Raw genomic sequence first — 21,327 nt, forward strand, 5'->3', positions numbered from 1 at the left:
AAACCAGCTGGGCAACAGGAAAAAAGTGCTCAACAGGAGCAACAACCCAGGAAAAGACAAATAACCAGGGGATAAAACACTTATCCCAACAGCCAGAGGTCCCCAACAAGGGACCCTAGGGAATTGCCGCACTAAGAACCTTGCGGCCAAAGGAAGCATCCGCCGATGCCCGAACATCTACTTTGTAGAATTTTGTGAAAGTGTGTACGGTCGACCAAGTCGCCGCCTTACACACCTGGGCTACAGAAGCCCCATGACAGGCCCAAGACGTACTCAGAGATCTAGTAGAGTGCGCCTTCACAGGCACAGGGGGAACCTTCCCCTGCAAGGCACAGGCCTGTTCAATGGTCTGCCTGATACATTTGGCGATGGTAGAGGCCGACGCCGCCATGCCCTTCCGAGGACCCTCTGGAAGGACAAACAAGGAATCCGTCTTTCGAAAAGACTCAGTCGATTTAAGGTAAACCCTTATCGCCCGAACAACATCCAGAGAGTGTAATCTCACCTCCTTTGGATGTTTAGGCTTCGCGCACAGCGAAGGCAAGACAATATCCTCATTAAGATGGAATTCCGAAACTCGCTTCGGAAGAAAAGGATTAGGTCGCAAGACCACCTTATCCAAATGAACAACCAGATACGGAGACTTGCAGGACAAAGCTGCCAGCTCCGACACTCTGCGAGCCGAAGTGATCGCCACCAAAAAGGCGACCTTTTTGGACAACATAGACAACGAGATCTCCCTGATCTGTTCAAAAGGAGCACGTTGCAACACAGACAGAACGAGATTCAAGTCCCAAGGGTGCAAAGGATCCCTCCTAGGAGGAACCAGATGCCGCACACCCTGAACAAAAGTGCCAACCAAGGAGTTGGAAGCCACGGGAAGTTGAAACAGAACGGCCAGCGCAGACACCTGACCCTTTATCGTAGCCAGCGCCAAACGCTGATCGACACCCGTTTGAAGGAAGGACAGCACTCGGGAAACCGAGTACGTGCGGGGTGAAAACCCCCTGGACTCACACCAGGCAAAACAGGCCTTCCAAGTACGGTAATAAACCTTCCCCGAGGAAGACTTCCTCGCGTTGATCAAAGTATGAACGACCTCTGGGGAGAGACCCTTCTCCTTCAGGACCTCGGTCTCAACAGCCAGGCCGTCAAAGCCAGAGACTGTAAAGCAGGATGGTATATCGGTCCCTGAGACAGGAGATCGTCTCGAAGAGGCAGACGCCACGGGGCGTCGACCGCCAGATTCACGAGGTTTGCGTACCAGGACCGGCGAGGCCAGTCCGGTGCCACAAGAATCACCGTGCTGCGTTCCGAGTGTAACCTGCGAAGGAACCTGGACAGCAACTGAATCGGTGGAAACGCATACATCAGCCTGTACTGATGCCATGGGGCCACTAACGCGTCCGACGCGTCTGCCCGAGGGTCGCGCGTCCTTGCCACGAACCTTCTTACCTTGTTGTTGAGACGAGACGCGAACAGGCCCACAACTGGAAGACCCCACTTCGCGCACAACATCTGGAAGACAGTCGGGTGGAGAGACCATTCCCCCTGATCCAGGGTCCGGCGACTCAGTCCGCCTGCCAGTTCTCCACCCCCGGAATGTGAACCGCCGTTATCGCCGGGACATGAGTCTCGGCCCAAGACAGGATGTCGGCCACTTCTCGAGCCGCTCGGGCACTCCGGGTGCCCCCTTGGTGGTTGATGTAGGCCACCGCCGTGGCATTGTCCGTCTGCACCCGAACCGGGCAGCCCTGCAGCCGGTCCGTCCAGCGATGAAGACAGAGATTTATCGCACGCAATTCCAGAATGTTGATCGGAAGGGAAGACTCCCTCTCCGACCAAGTTCCCTGGGCGGACAGAACGCCCAGAACACCACCCCAGCCCGACAGGCTGGCATCCGTGGTGATCACCGTCCACGAGATAGGACGAAACGATTTGCCCCCGGACACCATCGGGGACTGGAGCCACCACAGAAGATCCAGAGATTGAGGTCGCCCGTCCCACATGGACAGGATCTCCGCTTGGAGACCCCGCGTGTGAAACTGGGCGAAGGGAATCGCCTCGAAGGCCGAGACCATCAATCCCAGACATCTCATGCACGTCCGCAGAGACGAGTGCGGAACGTCCCTGAGGGACCTGACTTCCTCCTGAAGAGTTCTGAGTTTGTCTTCCGGCAGGAAGACCTTCGCCTGCACCGAGTCCAGGATCATTCCCAGGTAGAGAAGGCGAACCGACGGACTCAGCGTCGACTTTGGAAAATTTATCGTCCAACCAAACTCCTGCAGAGTTTGCATCGTGACAGACAGGTCCTTCTCCAGACCCTGGCCGGTCGCAGACCGAACCAGAATGTCGTCCAGATACCCCAGGACAGAAATGCCCTGGGCCCTCAATAATGCCAGAACCGGTGCAAGCACCTTGGTGAAGACCCGCGGAGCCGAGGCGAGACCAAAAGGCAACGCCACGAACTGGTAGTGATCCTCCGCAATGGCAAATCGAAGGTACCTCTGGTGACCCTTGAAAATGGGGATGTGAAGATACGCATCCTTCAAATCGATGGAGGCCATGAATTGCCCCGGAACCAGGGCAGCCACCACCGACCGCAGGGATTCCATGCGGAACTTGCGAACCCGCACAGAGCGGTTCAGAGCCTTCAAGTCCAGAATTGGACGAACCTTGCCCTCCTTTCTGGGCACGGTGAACAGATTGGAATAAAACCCCCGAAATCTGTCCCGATGAGGCACCGGAACTACCACTCCCTGAGCCCTCAGGTCCCGCACCGCCAGGTGCAGGTCCCGTAAACGCTCTGGAGACAGTTGAAGATTTGAGGGAAAAAATCTGCTCTCTGGCCGAGAGAGAAACTCGATCTTGTAACCAGATCGAACGATCTCCTGAACCCATCTGTCCCGCACGCGGGCCAACCAGGGCTGAAGAAAACCGAGCAAGCGTCCCCCCACCCCAAAACTGGGCGAGGGCGCCCCTTCAGGCCGCACTGTTATGGGCTGCGGATCCGGATTGACCGGACTCCTGTTTTCCAGACCAGGGCTTCTTCTGAGAGCCTTGATCTTTGAACGGTTTGCCCTTGTAGTGCGACCGAAAGGCACGAAAGGACCCCTGAGGGGGCCGAAAATTAGCATGCTTCTTCCCAGAAGCCCCCTTAGCCTTGGGGAAATGGGGCAAGAGTGCTCTTACCTCCGGTGATCCCCTTAATCAACACATCCAAGGACTCCCCAAAAAGGCGAGACCCATCATAAGGCAGATTGGCTAAGGTTTTACGTGAAGACTGGTCCACCGACCAACATTTCAACCAAACCAGGCGGCGAGACAACACCGCCACGCTGTGTACACGTGCAGCCAACGGGACTAAGTCCAAGTCCGCATCACACAGATACATGACACCCTGGTGGATTTGATCCACCATATCCAGGGTCGCCGGCGAGGCCGAATCGGCCACTAGGACGCGCCGAAGCATCTGCGTCCAACTTGCGACCGCCTGGGCCGCCATGAGAGAGACAAACAGAGCCTTAAGTATAGAACCCGTAACAGAATAAGTATGACGGGCAAGAGACTCCAATCTCCTATCCGTGGCATCACGGAACACCGGGGAATCCTCTGCAGGAATCGCAGTGGATTTGTTTAAAACCGCAATTGCGTGATCCACTGGGGGTGGCACACACCACCTCTCATCAGTGGAAGGCGAGAAAGGATAATGCAGCTTGAACCTACTTGGTACAGCAAAAGGTTTGCGCAGATTGCGCCATTGTTCCTTAACAGCGCGCTGAAAATCATCATTGCAGGGAAAAACCTGCGGCGTCCTGCGTTTTCTCTGCGTCCCATAAGCCGCCAAGGCAGCGGGGGGACACACTTCATCCTGCAAACGCGTTTGTTTTATGGAAGCAATCAATTCATCCATGATTGCAAGCTCTTCAGGCGAGCCAGGGGGAGAATTATCAACCCCTTCAACTTCAGCCTCCACCTCGGACCCCACTAGATCCAGGGAGGAGCGGGACCCCGATAAGGAGGCCCCCGCCATAACAACCCCATCACCTTCACCCTCAGAATCAGAGGAAAGAGCAACTCTGGGTCTTTTAGTAGATTGAGCAGCCACCAGCATCTGCACCTGAGCAGCAAGGCCAGCTACAATAGTGGCCAAATCCCCCCCTGGGGGGGGAAACAGCGGTCCCCTGGCTTTCCACCAAGGCGGTAGGAAATTTGCCCTCCTGAGAATCCATTGCCCCTACAACAAATGCCGGATAATAAAGGGTTAACTGCCCCTTTAACACGCGCGGCGAGCGCAGCCCACCGCAACACAAGCACAATGAGACCCCCACAGGGACAATAAAACTGACACAGGCAATGGATAGGAAGGATAAAACCTGAGGAGACCCTCGCCGCTGCCTCGATCAGTGTTCCTGGAGAAGAGGAAGTGATGCTGCCAGGGCGCTCTATGAAAGCCTATGGGAGGCTACAAGAAAATGGCCGCCATGCATGTAGAACATGCGGCCGGAGCGAGTGTAGGCAAAATGGCGCCGTTTGGCGCCGAACCCGCCGCTCCACAGTACAGTAATGCACACATGTCTCCATATAAAAAAACATGTCAGATCGCCGCAGCGATCGCTGTATAATGCACAAACATGCCACAAAACATGCCCCACAGCACACAGCTTCTCACACTGACAAGGCTGACACACACAGTGTCACACAGCTCCCCCCCCCCCCCTTGCAGCCCACAGCATGCAGCCGAGAGATAGGGAGACAAACAGTGTGAATAGAGGCAGGTTACACAGTCCCAGACTGACACCCCCCCAGACAGACAGGTCCCCACATAAATACACTTACCTCACAGTGGCGTGGGGGACCCGCACAGGCGAACAAGCCGCTGCACATGAGGCAGGGAGAGTCGCATACAAGACGCACAGAATGGGGGTTAAGAAACCGCACAGCGTCCAGTGAGGTAGCCACCTCACCAATCATCCCTGCACTGAACAGGGATGGGTCGTTCACTGTGCCAGGAGCGTTACCTGGCTGAACGCTCGATGGCAGGCTGGGAAGCCACTGACCCACGACCTGCGACCAGGGGGATCAGCCCGAGACCCAGCCCGCATGATCCTTTTCATCCGAAGAACTAACTAATGCTGACAAAAAGAACAGCTAAGTAAAAGGTAGAGAGAAAACTCAAACAAAAATCAAAAAAGAAGAAAGAGTCTGGGGCACAAAGCCCCAGCACAGAGCGAGCCAGCCACTCCTGACAAGCTAGACATTGAAACTGAGATATGGTTGCAGGAAGTAGGAGGGTATTGACTGAGGGGACCACCCCTTGAGGGTGGGATATGTTAAAAGCTTTAATGTTAACATATTCTGTTGCCTAGCTACTCCTTCGGAGCAAAGTCTAATACCCCATATGTGACGAATATGAAGAGGCGGCGACTGTCGGAGGACGTAAGAGAAAAAGAAAAATTTAAGTTTGTAATTTTTAAATAGATTAGTATAGACTATGCCACAATTTAATTTTTTTAACCCAAAAGGGTGTATATTGAATAGTGGAATAGAAAAAAAGTGTATAAATTTTGAAATCACTCAATAGCACATGTGAACACAGCAGTGTATTATCACAGTCAGCAGCACTGAAGGAAAAACGCTGCACACAACTGACTGATAAAGATTTTTTTCTCCCTCCTCCTCAACGGGCAAAAAGATTGTGTTCAGACCACCCCACACACAGCAAAATCGATGTAGAACACTGACCCTGCCTATCTCCAGCCTCGCCCTAAAATGCCCTAACAACTCGCCCTGCCTGCAGCACTCCGACCTGTCCCTGATTCTGAATTCTTTTCGGACACAATATAATGACTGTCTGTCCCTAATCAGCAGCCAGCACGTATGATGTGTGCTCTGTCCCTGTACTACAGCAGAGTTACATAGTTAGTGAGGTTGAAAAAAGACATCAGTCCATCCAGTTCAACCTATGATGTGTGTGTGTGTGTGTGTGTGTTTGCTTTTAACTGTACATTGTATACCCCTGTATGTTGTGGTCTTTAAGGTGTCCATCTAATAGTTTTTTGAAACTATCAATGCTCCCTGCTGACACGACTGCTTGTGGAAGAGAATTCCACATCCTTACCGCTCTTAAAGTGAAGAACCCCTTACGCACTTTAAGGTTAAACCGCCTTTCCTCAAGTTTTAGTGAGTGGCCACGTGTCTTATTGTATCTCCTTTCTCTGAATAGTTTGTTCCTTATGCTAGGGTCGCCAGTACAGTATTTGTACATTGATATAATATATCCCCCCTCAATCGTCTCTTCTCCAGAGAGAATAGGTTCAGTGCTTGTAGTCTTTCCTCATAGCTGATGTCCTCCATTCCCCTAATTATTTTTGTTGCCCTTCTCTGGACTCTCTCCAGTTCCAGCACATCCTTCCTGAGGACCGGTGCCCAGAACTGGACAGCATACTCCAGATGTTGCCGGACCAGAGTCTTGTAGAGTGGAAGAATAATCTCTTTATTTCTGGAGTGAATCCCCTTTTTTATACAACCCAGTATTCTGTTGGCTTTGCTTGCGGCGGCTTGGCATTGCATGCCACTGCCAAGCCTGTTGTCTACCAGTACCCCCAGGTCCCTTTCCATCCTAGACTCACCCAGAGGTTCCCCCCCTAGTGAGTAGCTTGCTTTCTGGTTTCTGGCCCCCAAGTGCATTACTTTACATTTTTCTACATTAAATCTCATCTGCCATGTAGTTGCCCACCCCGTTATTTTGTTCAGGTCTGCTTGCAAGATTTCCACATCCTGCATAGAAGATATTGGCAAGCCTAATTTAGTATCATCTGCAAATACTGAGATTGTACTAGATATCCCCTCTAGATCATTTATGAATAAATTAAACAGGATTGATCCCAGGACAGAACCCTGGGGGACCCCACTTTCCACACCCGCCCAATCCGAGTACTCCCCATTAATCACCACCCTCTGTACTCTCCCCTGGAGCCAGTTCTCTATCCAGGTACTCACCTTATTGTCCATACCTACCTTCCTTAGTTTGTACAGTAAGCGTTTGTGGGGAACGGTGTCAAAGGCCTTTGCAAAGTCCAGATACACCACATCCAGAGGCTTACCTTTATCTAGGTGGCAGCTCACTTCATCGTAGAAGGTTAATAGATTGGTTTGGCACAAACGATTTTTCATGAATCCATGCTGATTACTACTTATAATACCGTTTTCATTACTAAAGTCTTGTATGTGGTCCCTTATCATCCCCTCCAAAATTTTGCAGACTACTGATGTTAGGCTGACCGGCCTATAGTTACCCGGGATATATCTCGGCCCCTTTTTAAATATTGGAACCACGTTGGCTTTTTTCCAATCAGCTGGCAGCATACCTGTCTGTAAACTATCCTTAAAGATCAAGAATAATGGTCTGGCAATCACCTGGCTGAGCTCATTAAGAACCCTTGGGTGCAAGCCATCCGGTCCCGGGGATTTATTTATGTTAAGTTTCTCTAGTTTAGCTCTAAGTCTACCTTCTGTTAGCCATGGCGGCACTTCCTGAGGTGTATTATTTAGTTTGGCCTTACAAGCGGGGTTCGTGTAGCCCCCCGATTCCTTTGTGAAGACTGAAGAAAAGAAATTATTTAACACTTCCGCCTTTTCTCTGTCCTCTGTGGCCATTTTTCCTTTATTATCTTTTATGGGGCCAATGTGCTCTGGCCTCGCTTTCCTACTGTTTATATACTTAAAGAACTTCTTGGGGTTCTTTTTACTCTCCTCCGCTATATGTCTCTCGTGTTCTATTTTAGCCGCCCTGATTTCGTCTTTACATTTCTTATTACACTCTTTGTAGTGCTTAAATGCTGCCAATGACCCCTCAGTCTTGTATTTTTTGAAGGCCTTTTCTTTAGCTCTAATATACATTTTTATGTTGGAGTTTAGCCACCCAGGGTTTAGTTTTGCTCTTTTAAATTTATTTCCCTGTGGAATGCACTGGCCCACCCCCTTGTTAAGTATGCTCTTGAAGCTCTCCCATTTTTCCTCCGTGTTCTTTGTTCCCAGGGTTCTATCCCATTTGATATTTTCTAGCAGCGAGCGCAGTTTAGGGAAATTGGCTCTTTTGAAATTCAGTGTCCTTATATTACCCTTGTGTTTCCTATTACTGTAATACTGAAACCAATTGACCTATGGTCACGGTTTCCCAAGTTGTCCCGTATTTCTATATCCGTGAGCAGGTCTGTATTGTTGGTAATCAGTAGGTCAAGTACCGCATTGTTTCTTGTCGGTGCATTCACCATCTGACCCATGAAATTGTCCTGCAAAACATTTAGGAACTGCCGAGCCTTGGCTGAATGCGCGGTTCCTTCTGCCCAGTCTATATCAGGATAATTAAAGTCCCCCATTATAATGACATTTCCCATCCTTGCTGCCAATCCTATCTGTAACATGAGGTCCGCCTCACCCTTCTCCCTCTGGTTGGGGGGCCTATAGCATACGCCCAATATTACCTTCCCCACCGTGCCTTTCCTTTGAAGCTCTACCCATAGGGATTCTGCCTCATCCATAGCTCCATTATTAATATCCCTCATATTTACCTGTATACTGTTCTTAATATACAAACATACCCCTCCCCCTTTTTTACCTTCTCTATCTCTGCGATAAAGGGAATACCCCTGAATGGTCGCCATCCAGTCATGAGAGCTGTCAAACCAAGTCTCAGTTACCCCCACAAAATCTAAGTCCTCCTCAAACATCAGCAGCTCCAGCTCTCCCATCTTGTTGGCCAGGCTTCTGGCATTGGTATACAAGCCTCGTAATTTTGATCGGTTACATTTATCCTCATTTGATGTTTTTAGGCTGCTCTCTTGATTTTTCCCCGTACCCACCCTGGGTTTAGGAGCTCCGAACACCCTACCGCTAATGCCCCCATTTCTGCCCTCTGAAACTTGCTTTCCACTGGCTAATTCTACATCTGTACCCTCCCTCCCATTCCCTAGTTTAAAAGCCCCTCTAACTTTTTGGCCATCCTCTCACCCAGTACGGCTGCACCCACCCCATTTAGGTGCAATCCGTCCCTACCAAAGAGCCGGTGACCGACTGAGAAGTCAGCCCAGTTCTCCAGGAACCCGAAACCCTCCTTACTACACCAGCTCCTCAGCCACTCGTTAACTTCCCTAAACTCCCGCTGCCTCTCTGGTGTGGCTCGAGGTACAGGTAGTATTTCGGAAAATACTACCTTGGAGGTCCTAGTCCTCAACTTAGCGCCCAAGTCCCTGAAATCGTTTAGGACTCTCCATCTTCCTCTGCCTATGTCATTGGTACCCACGTGTACCATGACAGCTGGGTCTTCCCCAGCCCCACCCAATAATCTGTTCACCCGATTCGCGATGTGCCGAACCCGAGCGCCAAGAATGACGCAGCGGCGCTCGGTCTCGAACTTATAAAGACTTGGTCACATGCTTCAGATGGCCAATCACAGCTACTAATACATTTGTAGGCATGGCTGGGATGGCTTAAGGCACAACAGTTAAACGCTTGTTGATTGGCTGTTGAAAGCCCACCATTATAAGCGCGCCAATACATACAAACACGGAAATAAAATGACCGAACACGGATTTTAAACCCGAACATACAGTAAAGTTTTCGGCTCCGTGTTCGGGTAACAAAAATCCAATTATTCAGTACGAACACGTTCGCTCAACACTACTCTTGGGTTATCAGAAAAAAAAAAAAATCAGATTGCGCTGAATGTCGGATGGGAGCAGATGTTGCATTATGTAAAACTATTTGTTTATATTTTAGAATGGGATGCCTTGAAATTTGTCACAACCTAATGGAGTCTTGACAGACGAAGTTTGAGAAACACGGCTATTAGAAATACTACATATGCAGAGTCACAGTGAATTTCATATAAGAGGCATAATCAATTGCAAAAAAAAAAAAAAATCCCAGCATAGACTACGTTATGTTATGCCCAGTATTACCAATACTGCAGTAGTACAAAGTCAGGCATGATGTATTCATTTATGAAATACCCAAACAGCAACCTGTTTTGAAATAAAGATGATACCACAAACAATCTGACAACACTAAGGCCCCGTTCACACTGGGGGCGATCCAACTTCCCGGGGCGACCTCCGAGGTCGCGGTGCAAGCAGCGCGCCGTGACCTCGGAGCGGCGGGCACGGACTTCATAACATTGAAGTCTATGACGGTCGCTCCGGGTAGCCCCAAAGAAGCTCCGGACCCTTTTTCTAAGTCGGAGCGACTTGTGTCACTCCTATTAGAACGGGTCCACAGCTTCTCTACGGAAGGCGACCTGTGAGGCGACCAGGTCGCCTCACAGGTCGCCCCAGTGTGAACGGGGACTAACAGTTATATACGTATAACATACAATATGTCATATCTAAAATACCACAAAAGTGGTAGTCACCCTGCTCCTGCAGGACAGACTAGTATCGGCTATAGCAATGCAAGCCACCCACAACCTGGAGGCAGCCTTGCCTGACCACATGGCTATACCTCTCATTAAGCACAATGCCTGGGCCTCCTTACTGGATACACACATCCGTCTAGCATGTGTTCCAAAAAGAAAAGCAGAGGTGTGCACCCTTAAAGGGCTAGACCAATAGGGCCATCCACCAAACCCCATAACCTGTCACAGTCTTACCGTATAGGGGCTGGTGCCTGAAATCCGAAAGCTGCCACCTCGGCTGTGTTCTCCAGAAGAGATGGCCTGGTCATGAGAAAATGGCTGCCACACAACATCCTTTCCTCAGTAAGTGGCAGGCAGCCCCCGCCATGTCACCACCAAGGAGAAATGCATTTGTCCTCTGTCTCAATCCACTTGCAGACTGATGAAGGGACCCCGGGCAGGCATGCGCACCTTCACACATACTACTGGTGTTTACCAAGGAGCTCCTGGCAGTATCTACTGCCCACGTTAGCTTCTCAGACCATCTCCTCACTCCTGTGTAAGCTATCACCATACAGACAGCCTCAGTGAGAAAAGTGGGGGGGGGGGGTGAGAACTGAAAGTCGCAAATCAGGGAGAGAGGGCGTAGCTTAAAGCAACCTGTAAACATCCTTCCCAACCCACCTTTGGCACAGGACCACCTCGCCTGCTAGAGCCAGAGTAAGTTTGGAGAAGCAGTCCCAGGCACCTGCTAAGAATTTAAAAAAGGTAAAAACAACAACAGGTGTTGCTGTGCATGTGCCTGCCGGAGTGACACATGAACAGAAGGGCAGTAGTGAATGGGGAGCTTTTTAACATCTCTCTGTGCTCGTGTTTACTGTAGGAGGAGGAGCTTCTCACGTATACCGTTCTTGAGGAGGACTTGGGGGAGGGGGGGGGTGCATTACCAGTCAGTATCCCTTACCACCGCCACACCAGTTATATGAAAAAATAAACAATTGCCATGCTTCTTAATACCTCAGGATTTATCAATTGTAGACTAGAACGTGCATATAACCTATTACACCGATTCTGAATATTTTTAGCAAACACTATTTTGGCATAAACCTGTAATGAAAATTTGTTATAACTTTTTTTTTTACAAAAAAGGATGTTAATGTGAAATCCATTTCTTTGCATTCATTGATGGAAACCGCTCCTTAGGATTTTTGACCATTGGGTTATACTGCCCCCTACAGAAGTAGGTCACTTAGCAGAAAAAAAAATTACTAGGTCTATGGGCAGTCTCAGGAGGTATACTCCCTCCCTGCTATAGGTACTCAGTTTTGTTTCAAGCAGTGTCAGAAGTATTACTACAACTCCATAAAAGGTGGGTGCCGTGTCCATCAAATGCAGAGAAATGGATTTTATGGCAAGTCAAAAATCCCATTTTCTCTTTCATTGACAGACACAGCTCCTTAAGGTTCTTGACCATTGGGACATGGCAGTGTCAAATATGAGGGGTGGGAAAAGCAAAAAATTTGCAAGGCTAAATAGCAGCAGACCAGGCAACAGGAGCTCAACAAAAACAACACCCCCAAAGAAGGAACAGACTCTCTAAAAAAGCAGACTGCAAAACATTGCGGCCAATGGAAACATCTGCAGATGACAGGGACCACAGAATACAAGGGGGCCCAACTGTCCCAGGGAGGGGTCTGCTTCCATCCCAAAACCCCCTAGGGGGGAGATCGCTACTCACCGTATGAGGAACCAGGTGGGCACCGCTTACAACCTCACAAGGTTTTTAACTCGCATGGTGACTTAGGGGGCAGTTTAACCCAATGGTGAAAAATCCTAAGGAGCTGTGTGTCAATGAAGGAGAAAAAAAAAAAAAAAAAAAAAAAAAAAACACCACACACAGTGGTGATTAAGAGCCGGTTCACACTACCGCGACCTCTAAGTCGCCTCTTAAGGGGCGACTTGTTAGCACGACTTTGCGCAAATTCAGCGCGACTTGTATGATAGACGACTTTGTATTTGGCCAATCAGAATATGATAGTTCTGGGTCATGCTCAATCACACAAAAAAAAGTTCTTAAAAATTGTTTGAAATATATAGTGTTGCGCAAATAAAAAATTATTAAATTAATTGTGTGCTTAATTAAAACCCAAAATATTTATATATGTGACATAACATTAAAGTGCCAATAGTGCTAATAAAGTGGTAAATATAATATAATACTCAGAAAAGAGACAATATATAGATATAAAAGTCCAGTGTGCAAAGTGCAAAAAGCCAACAAAGTCCAAAATGTAATCCTAAAGTGATCTGTGCTCCCAGAGAGAAGTGACCAGGGTGTCACAGTGGACAGCCAGCCGTGCACCCCCTTGTGAATGGGTGCTCACCTCAAATCCTTAAAAAGAGCGCATAGATTGTTATTAGGGATGCACCGAAATTAAATTCTTGGCCGAAGAATAATGAAATGTTTGGCCGAAGGCCGAATACCGAACGCGGTGTTTCGCATTTTTTCCATTTATTTTGCCAATTTTTTGTCCTCCCTCTTGTCCTCTCATGTCTCTCTCCCTAAATGTTACTGTAGGGAATGGGATTCAGTGCACACTGCAGCCTTGTACCATAGGGTTAATGTTAGTGACACTGTAGGGATTGGGAAGGATGCTGGGAATGGAAATCAGGAAGCATGCAGGCAGCCTTGTAAATTTTAATTGCAGATACAGGGCACTGGGCAGGTCAGGGTTAATGTGGTAACATCAATTACTCAGTGACAGTCAGTCAGTGTGGACTCGATCAGATTATACAGTGACACAGTCTCTCATAGTGGTGGTAGTAGGAGGCTGGAGGTGGACTAGTAGGAGCCTGGAAAGGAGCACAGCCGCATACATACATTACTCACTCGTGCACTGCAGACCGCCCCACACATTCAGTGAGTCTTACTCTCCTCCCTAGTTTTTTCAATGGCACATTCAGGAAGCCAATCACGCCGTGAGTAGCGGCACAGCGGAACCAATTAGGTGTGCAGGCACGCGTGATTGGTTCGCTGTGCAGCTAATCACGGCGTGATTGGCTTCCTGAATGTGCCATTGAAAAAACTAGGGAGGAGAGTAAGACTCACTGAATGTGTGGGGCGGGCTGCAGTGCACGAGTAATGTATGTATGCTCACCGCTGAAGTGTCCCGGCTTCCCCTGCCTAACACGGAAGTCTGTGAGTCCTCCTGTCCTCCTCCGAGTCCCTTCCCCCTGTAAATATCGTGACCTCGGCGATATGAATATCGCCTACGGCCACAGAACGATAGTCGATATCATATCGACTAACGTTCAGCCCTATTGTTCGGCACAAAATTATTCGGCCTTTTGACTTATTCGGCCGAACACCGAAAGTGCTATTTTTTCTATTTTCGGCCGAATAATGTTCGGCCGCCGAATATTCGGTGCATCCCTAATTGTTATCCCAAAAAGATCCATCCATATCCTTCAGGGATCCTCTCATTCACAGGAGTTGCAGCGTCAATCAATGCAGTATATATGCAAACAAAAAGACTTGCAATAGTGTATGAAGTCCTTAAACAATCAGCTATTCGTAAATAAAGGTGGATAAATTTCACTCACATTTGTATGTAAATGGTTATTTGTAAATGGTGGAAATCGTGGTGGTATAGTGGGAGAGACTGCACAGCACATAACATCTGAACTTCTGTGTAGGGGTATATACACACACACACACACACACACACACACACACACACACACATAGCTGTGATAGGAGCGGAGCTACATCCCAGCAAATAATTTCATTAGCGCATGGATGGGGTTCTGCTACTTTCACACCTATATGTGTATATACACACACATATATACATACATATATATTTTTTTTCTCTCATGCAAGGAGCACTGTTGGGTGTTCTAGGGACCTAAATTACATTTCTCTTACGTCCTCTGACAGTCGCCGCCCACTCAGTCTTCACCAATGGGTATTGACCTCTTGTCCATATGTCAAGAGGATATATATATATATATATATATATATATATATATATATATATATATATATATATATATATATATATATATATATATATATATATATATATATATATATATATATATATATATATATATATATATATATATATTTTTTTTTTTATTTATATGGTTTTACGTATATGTTTTAATACAGTGTATTTTATATATTGTATATTTATGATATTATTAGTGTTATTTGGCGTTTTATCCATTATGGTCTTATAGATTTAATGGTTATTGTCTATCTATTTTACTCCAGCTTCATAGATTCTAATATGTTCGTTTAAGCAGATTGCAGTGTAATGACTGACATACATAATATATATATATATATATATATATATATATATATATATATATATATAGTGCCACGGAAGATTTTAAGAGCGTCTGTGTTTGTGTATCTATAGTAGTTTGCTTATGATATATATTGACCCAGCCACCTGAATGTGGGGATAAGGTTGGTTGAGACTGCTGTAATTAGTTTATGCAGATTTTCTTAAATGCATGCGATATCGCTTTAAGAATTATAAGTCTAATGTTTAATTAATCTGACCACTAAAGGGAGAATTATATCCTACACGATCCGTGTATGTTGTCATACCGGTATCGTAGTGTAAAGGATTTAGTTTTAACACAGGAAGAGCGTAAAGGGTTAGGAAGTTCTCTGCTGACAGTTCCCAAGATGCAGTTGGCTGGTAGCTGATATCCACATCCTGTCCCAGCACCACTTCCAGTTTACAAAGGTGGGCGGGATAGGATCTCCCTATTTAATTGGATTGCCATGCCGTATAGCCATGCCCCCGTGACGAAGTCGGAAATGACGAAACGCGTTGGAACGTGGCTATACGGCGTCCACTAGGAAGTGTATGTTGACGGGGAAGGAGTCTCTGGCGTTCGGTGTGATTAGCGGGACCGCACTTTCAGCACTACCAAATCCTGAACCAGTCATTTATCTTTGCCTTATTTCATCTTTTAACAAGCGAGTGTGATGTATATTGTTTTGTGCAAATAAATTCATGTCGAAACTGTATCACGCTATGGAGGTGTTCTTTGCTTTATCACCCATATACCATATGTGAGAGGAGGAAGTTTGCAACAGCCAGTAATACCGGGAGGAAGCAGTCTGATTCATCATGCGTTTTCAGCCTATTCCATGAGAGTGGTTAGGCATGGTTTTCTGGTCAGTGTGCATTTTGGCCATATTACCCCAGCACTGGTGGTGGTGACAACTTTTGGTGATCCCTGTATTGGAACCGACAAGACCCTCTTCACACTGTGTGAAAATACAGTGATGAAAAGTCCTTCACAAGTCTTTTGCTACAAATCAGACTTTTGTTTTATCAGTTTTGTGTTATTTATATGCTATTTTAGCACTGTATGCACTTTATGATAGGAGTGTTATACCATCCCTGCGCTACTGAAGTTCTATAGAATTTTTGGATGATTTTCACTTGTATATGATTTCTGTCTGAAGTAGCAGCACTATTTATTCTTTTTCTACTTTAACATCCTGTCAGCGCAGAGGATAACATTAGCCCATTGAGTACATTGAAGCAGATCGTAACCCAGTACCCCTATCCCTTTCTGCCGTAACAAGGCCAACACTAGGGCCAAAACCTTTGTGAACACTCAAGGAGCTAAGGCGAGAACACAGGGTAACGCCACGAACTGAATGTGTTCCTCGCCCACGGCAAAAACGAAGAAAACGCTGATGCCCGACATATTGGAATAGGAAGGTAAACGTCCTTGAGATCCACAGAAGCCAACAGATCTCCTTGATGAAGGAAAGCTACTACTGTGCGGATAGACTCCATCTGAAATTTCTGAACCCGCACAAAGTGGTTCAAAGCCTTGAGATACAAGATCGGATGAACCTTGCATTCCTTCCTTCCTGGGAACTGTAAACAGATTTGAATAAAAACTTTGGAAACATGCCGACTCTGGAACTGGCCTAATAACTCCTTGTGCTAACAGGTCCTGCACTGCTCCGTAGAGGCCCTGCAGCCGCTCTGGATACAGGCGTAAGTTGGAAGGAAAGAAACTTGCCGGAGGAAAGGACTGAAACTCAATCCTGGAACCAAACCAGTTCCTGGACCCATTTGTCCCGAATGAGCAAGGCTCACGGATGCGGAAAAAGACTAAGACGTCCCCCCACCACAGATGCAGGAGAGGGTGCCCCTTCAGGGTGCTTACGCAGACGACTTACTATTCACAATAATAAACCCGACAATATCATTACCAAACCTAATAGAATTCGAACAATACAGTACCGTATCCAATTTATAGATAAATTTTAATAAGTCAGAAGCGATGGGAATAAGATTAGCTAACATACCACTTCAGAATCTGAAACAGAATTTCAAATTTAAATGGACAGATAGGGCATTAAAATACCTGGGTACGTATATACCCAAAAACCCGAATAAAATTTATGAACAAATTACGCTACCCTATTAACAACAATTCGGCTTAAGTTAGAAAAATGGAATACAGGGCTACACTCTTGGTTGGGTAGGTGCAACCTTATAAAGATGGCTATATTGCCTAGATTTCTGTATCTTTTTCAAACCGTGCCTATTAAGATCCCTACTCATTTTAAACAGGTAAATTCAATATTTATGAAATTTGTCTGGGCACATAAAAAACCCCGGATAGCGAGAGAACTGTTAACTTTACCGAAAAAATATGGAGGGGTGGCAATACCAGATATTCGTAAATATTATTATGCCACACACTTACGAAGACAAACTGATTGGTGCCGTCATGGAGAGTCAAAATTATGGGTGCAAATTGAACAGACAGATACAATGATACCCTTAAAAAGGGCACTATGGTTCTACAAAGATTTACCAGGGGAATTAAAATTACACCAATTGATTGGTATAACTTTACGAATATGTGCACAAATTTGTTTCCAGAATTCTGTCTTCTCATGACTCACCATTATATCCCATATTAGGAAATCCAAAATTCCTGATGGGATTAGAAGCCCAACCCTTTAAAAATCTAAGTAATTTAGATTGCTTTCAAGCCTCATTTTATAAGAGATAATAATTGGCCTTCACTAGAGACACTAATGAATGTAGGAGAGATTTTTAGACTACCCTTTTGGAATGCATTCCAGCTACATCATTTTTTTAAAGGTCAATCCCTATCCCCCAGAATTATAATCGTCAATTAACGACATATGAAAAATACTGTTCGGATTCAGGAGGTATATCTCAGGTGCTACCTAAAACATATAATTTGTTAAACCTTCCTAAGGCAAAGTACCAAATTAATTATTTTGATAAGTGGGAGTTATCTTGCACCTTCACCATAGAGCAACGACAACATCTAATTAATTTGGTTTTCAAATCATCTATGTGTACTAGGTACCAAGAACTAAATTTTAAAGTTTTGACAAGGTGGTATTACACCCCATACAAATTACATAAAATGATGGCAAATAATACAGATAGATGTTGGAGATGCCTGGTGGAAGAAGGTACATTAATACATATTTTTTGGTCCTGTCCTAAATTATCAAACTTCTGGGAAAAAGTTAAAGAAATTATGCAAAAATTTTCAGAAACAAAGATACCAGAAGATCCGGCATTTTTCCTCTACAAAAAAGCAAAAGACCAGCGGAAAGATATAGGAGATCTATACTATGTCATCTAGCAAATGCAGCTAGATCCTGTATACCTATTAACTGGAAAAAACAAACATCTCCAACAATAGAATGTTGGATATGTAAAGTAGAAGAAATAAATAAAATGGAAGACTTAGTGCTGACAGCTCAACACAAAAAGAGGAAAATACATAGAAACATGGAATAGTTTTTTTTTTTTTTTTTTTTATTAAGGAATCAGGGCAGAACCTTTTCAGAAGAGGATCTGTTAGACCCGTAAATAATAAAAGGTTGGCTCTGCAGGAAGGAGGAGGAGACATTCCCCCCCCCCACCTTTTTTGTTTGTTTTGGGGTTGATTTTGTTTATAAAGATAGAGTATTAAGGTGAAGATGAAGTTAAGGGAATTAGAAGAAAGTAAATCAAGAATATGATGTGATTATAACAAATGTGGTTTGCTTTCTTGGATGCATGTTTTTTTTTTTTATACAAACTAATAAAAGTATATAATTGAAAAAAAAAAAAATGATGAGGGCATCCAAATTTAAGGGGGGACCCAGCAAGGAGGAGGGAGGAAGCACAGGGGCGAGCCTACCATAACGGGGGGGGGGGGGAACAATACTGACCATACCACACTCACCAGGTGGGCGCCATTCCAGCAGTCCACTGTACCATCTTGGATTGGGGGTGCTGCGGCCTGAGGTATGCTGCGACTCTGGTCGTGACCAGTGCTATGAAACCTAGTGAGGTGTTTCACTCGCCAGTCAGCCCCCATCCAGTGGGACTATAACGTGGCCAACTTAGCGTGGAGCTAGTAGTTGGGTCACACTCGTAGGCCAGATTGGGAAGACCGTAAGGATCTAGAATATCCAGTGCGTCGCCCAGTCCGGCTGTTGATTGTAGAACACACAGGAAAAGAAAAAAAAAAATTCAATTTCCCGCATACCATGTGTGTGAACTGGGACTTACAGATGAAAGTTCACTCCTTTGATCTAAAAGAAGGAAATGGTACATTGTAAAAAATTATGTGCAGCCTTGATAAAAAAAAAAAAGCCTCCTGTAAATGTGTATTTTTTTTTTTGACAGCTGAGAGCGAGAAGAGAACAGCTCTGTAGGAATGGAGCACATGCTATCAAGAGCGTGATTTTTTAACGATCATGCAGCTCCAACATATACACACACACACTGCAGTTTGCAAGCGTTTTTTTGGGATTATGGCTGAAGATAGCAGCTGTAACGGTATCGTTTTTTGTAGCCAGCTTACTCATAAAATTGTTCAGAGCAGGGGGGGGGGATGTTTCATCTGCCACAGGCGTTTCTCTGACTTGCTGTTTCCACCGGTTCACCCAAGAAACAATCCGTCGGTGAGGTCGGCTGCTACCATAGGTGATCAAACAGTAGATAATCTTTGATTGACTCGATGGTCCTTTGATATTTTGCTTTTAAAAATGTCAAAAGAGATTTGGATTTTGACCCCAGATCTCGCAAAAAAAAATAATAATAATAATAATAATAATAATAATAATAATAATAATAATAATAATAATAATGACAGCTCCTCTTTAAAGCTCCCCTAACCCCAGAAGCAAATGCATACGTAAATCACGCACGCATACATAAAGCGGTATTTGCACCACACGAGGTATCGCCACAAACGTTAGAGCCAAAGCAATAATTATAGAAGAGGCCTAGCGCTACAACTCTAAACAGGTAACCTGTAAAGGCATTTAAAGCATCACCTATGAAAATTTTAAGTACCGCAGTTAATCAATATTACACAAGTATTCACAATTTTAAAGCGTGACATGTTAGGAAACAATTTACTCGGCCTGACATATTTCAGATAGCGGCCGTGTGAAAGAGCCCTCCGATTTTTTATTCTGCTGCGGCACTTTTTTTTTTTTTTTTTCACGGACGACACTTGTGTCATGCGCTCCTTATGTCCGCATATCATCCCATCCGTTTGCAGATGATATACGGACATAATGTATGTCTATGGGGATTGCAGATGTCAGCGGATGACACTGCTGACATCCGATTTTGCTTCCTTTCCGTTTTTTAAGAACGGAAGAAAAATAGGGTTCTGTTCCAAAAAACGGAACAGAACTGAAAGGACGAAAACCGGATTTCAGCGGATGGTTATCCGCTGACATCTGCAATCCCATTGATATGCATTATGTCCATTATTCATCCGCAAAAAAATGGGATGAAATACGGACATACGGAGCGCCCGGGTGAAAGAGCCCATAAGGGAAGAGAAAAAAAAAAAAAGAAGGGGGGGGGGAGAATGTTTGGGGGTTAGAAGTAATTTTCTAGCAAAAATTACTGATTTAAACTTGTAAACATAATGTGCTGGTCAGCAAGTGGTTAAATGCGGATTTGGAGGGGGGGGGGAGAAGGAAAACAAAAAACACACTTACAATGATGCAACCTTCGATGCGCATGCTCACTTGCTCATAAAGCCACACTTGGATCCGTGATCTCTACAGGGATGCAAACAAAATATTTACCATAAGGTTAAATCAGGGGGGGGGGGGGGAGAGAAGAGAGTGTAATAAAAGCATACTCACATTTTGAAGATATCTGAAGATAAGATTCTAGTAAAATATCGATTAAGGAAAACTGTAGAAAAAGTAATTTTAAAAAGCATGTGTTGACTGCAATTGTAGCAGATGTAATTTAAAAAAGAATTGTATATAATCTATATCAAAAAGTAGAGCGTAGTGCAAATACAGCAGTTAAACGCAAACATGAACTATCGCACATAGCACCGGCAAGACACAAAAGCCGCCCAAACACGTGCAATTAAACATTTTGCTTCACTAGCAAACACGTAATTTGCCTAACAACGTTAAAAAAAATACGCCACTACAAACAACATTAAGACAGACACATAAAAAGATACGATGGGCTGAACCATCACTTTCTGCACTTTTTGTCCCTGTCCACGGTAAGCCATGCTCGTCGAGAGATTCGCAACTGCTCTAATGGCCGCAAAAGGATGGGCTAATCGACGACCTCGACTCACCCAGGAAACGGAAGAACAGCAATATGGGAACTGCAGTCCGGAAGTACTATAATTCAGACGGCCATATTTGATAAGGTCAATAATGTATAATAACGCAACTAACGCAGGGTGAGGGGTGGTGTAGAATTCTGCGAGACATGTAGTTTTAGAAGGAACTCTCAAAAGTACGCGAATTTCTTGAATGGAGGTGGGAATTGAAAGCTCAAAACAATCGTATGATAAGTGGTTTGGTGTGAAACAGTGTGGAATATACAGCATAGAGTTTGGTCCTA

The 21,327-nt window shown here is 45.5% G+C and overlaps 1 protein-coding gene across 1 annotated transcript in view; it reads right to left on the reverse strand.

Annotated features, from left to right (window-relative positions):
- The window catches only part of SNRPE (small nuclear ribonucleoprotein polypeptide E), a 143,265-nt gene extending 122,208 nt beyond the window's left edge, over window positions 1-21,057 (reverse strand). Inside the window, exons 1-3 of the mRNA XM_082247136.1 lie at window positions 20,933-21,057; window positions 20,598-20,624; window positions 20,448-20,510 (exon numbers count right to left, since the gene is read on the reverse strand). Coding sequence (XP_082103262.1) covers window positions 20,448-20,510; window positions 20,598-20,624; window positions 20,933-20,986 — 144 coding nt within the window. The 5' untranslated portion in view covers window positions 20,987-21,057. The remainder of the gene's footprint in view (window positions 1-20,447; window positions 20,511-20,597; window positions 20,625-20,932) is intronic.
- Window positions 21,058-21,327: the final 270 nt, after the last annotated feature.

The sequence above is a fragment of the Pelophylax lessonae genome (genome assembly GCF_965119305.1).
Source record: "Pelophylax lessonae genome assembly, chromosome: 2".
Lineage (NCBI taxonomy): Eukaryota > Metazoa > Chordata > Amphibia > Anura > Ranidae > Pelophylax > Pelophylax lessonae.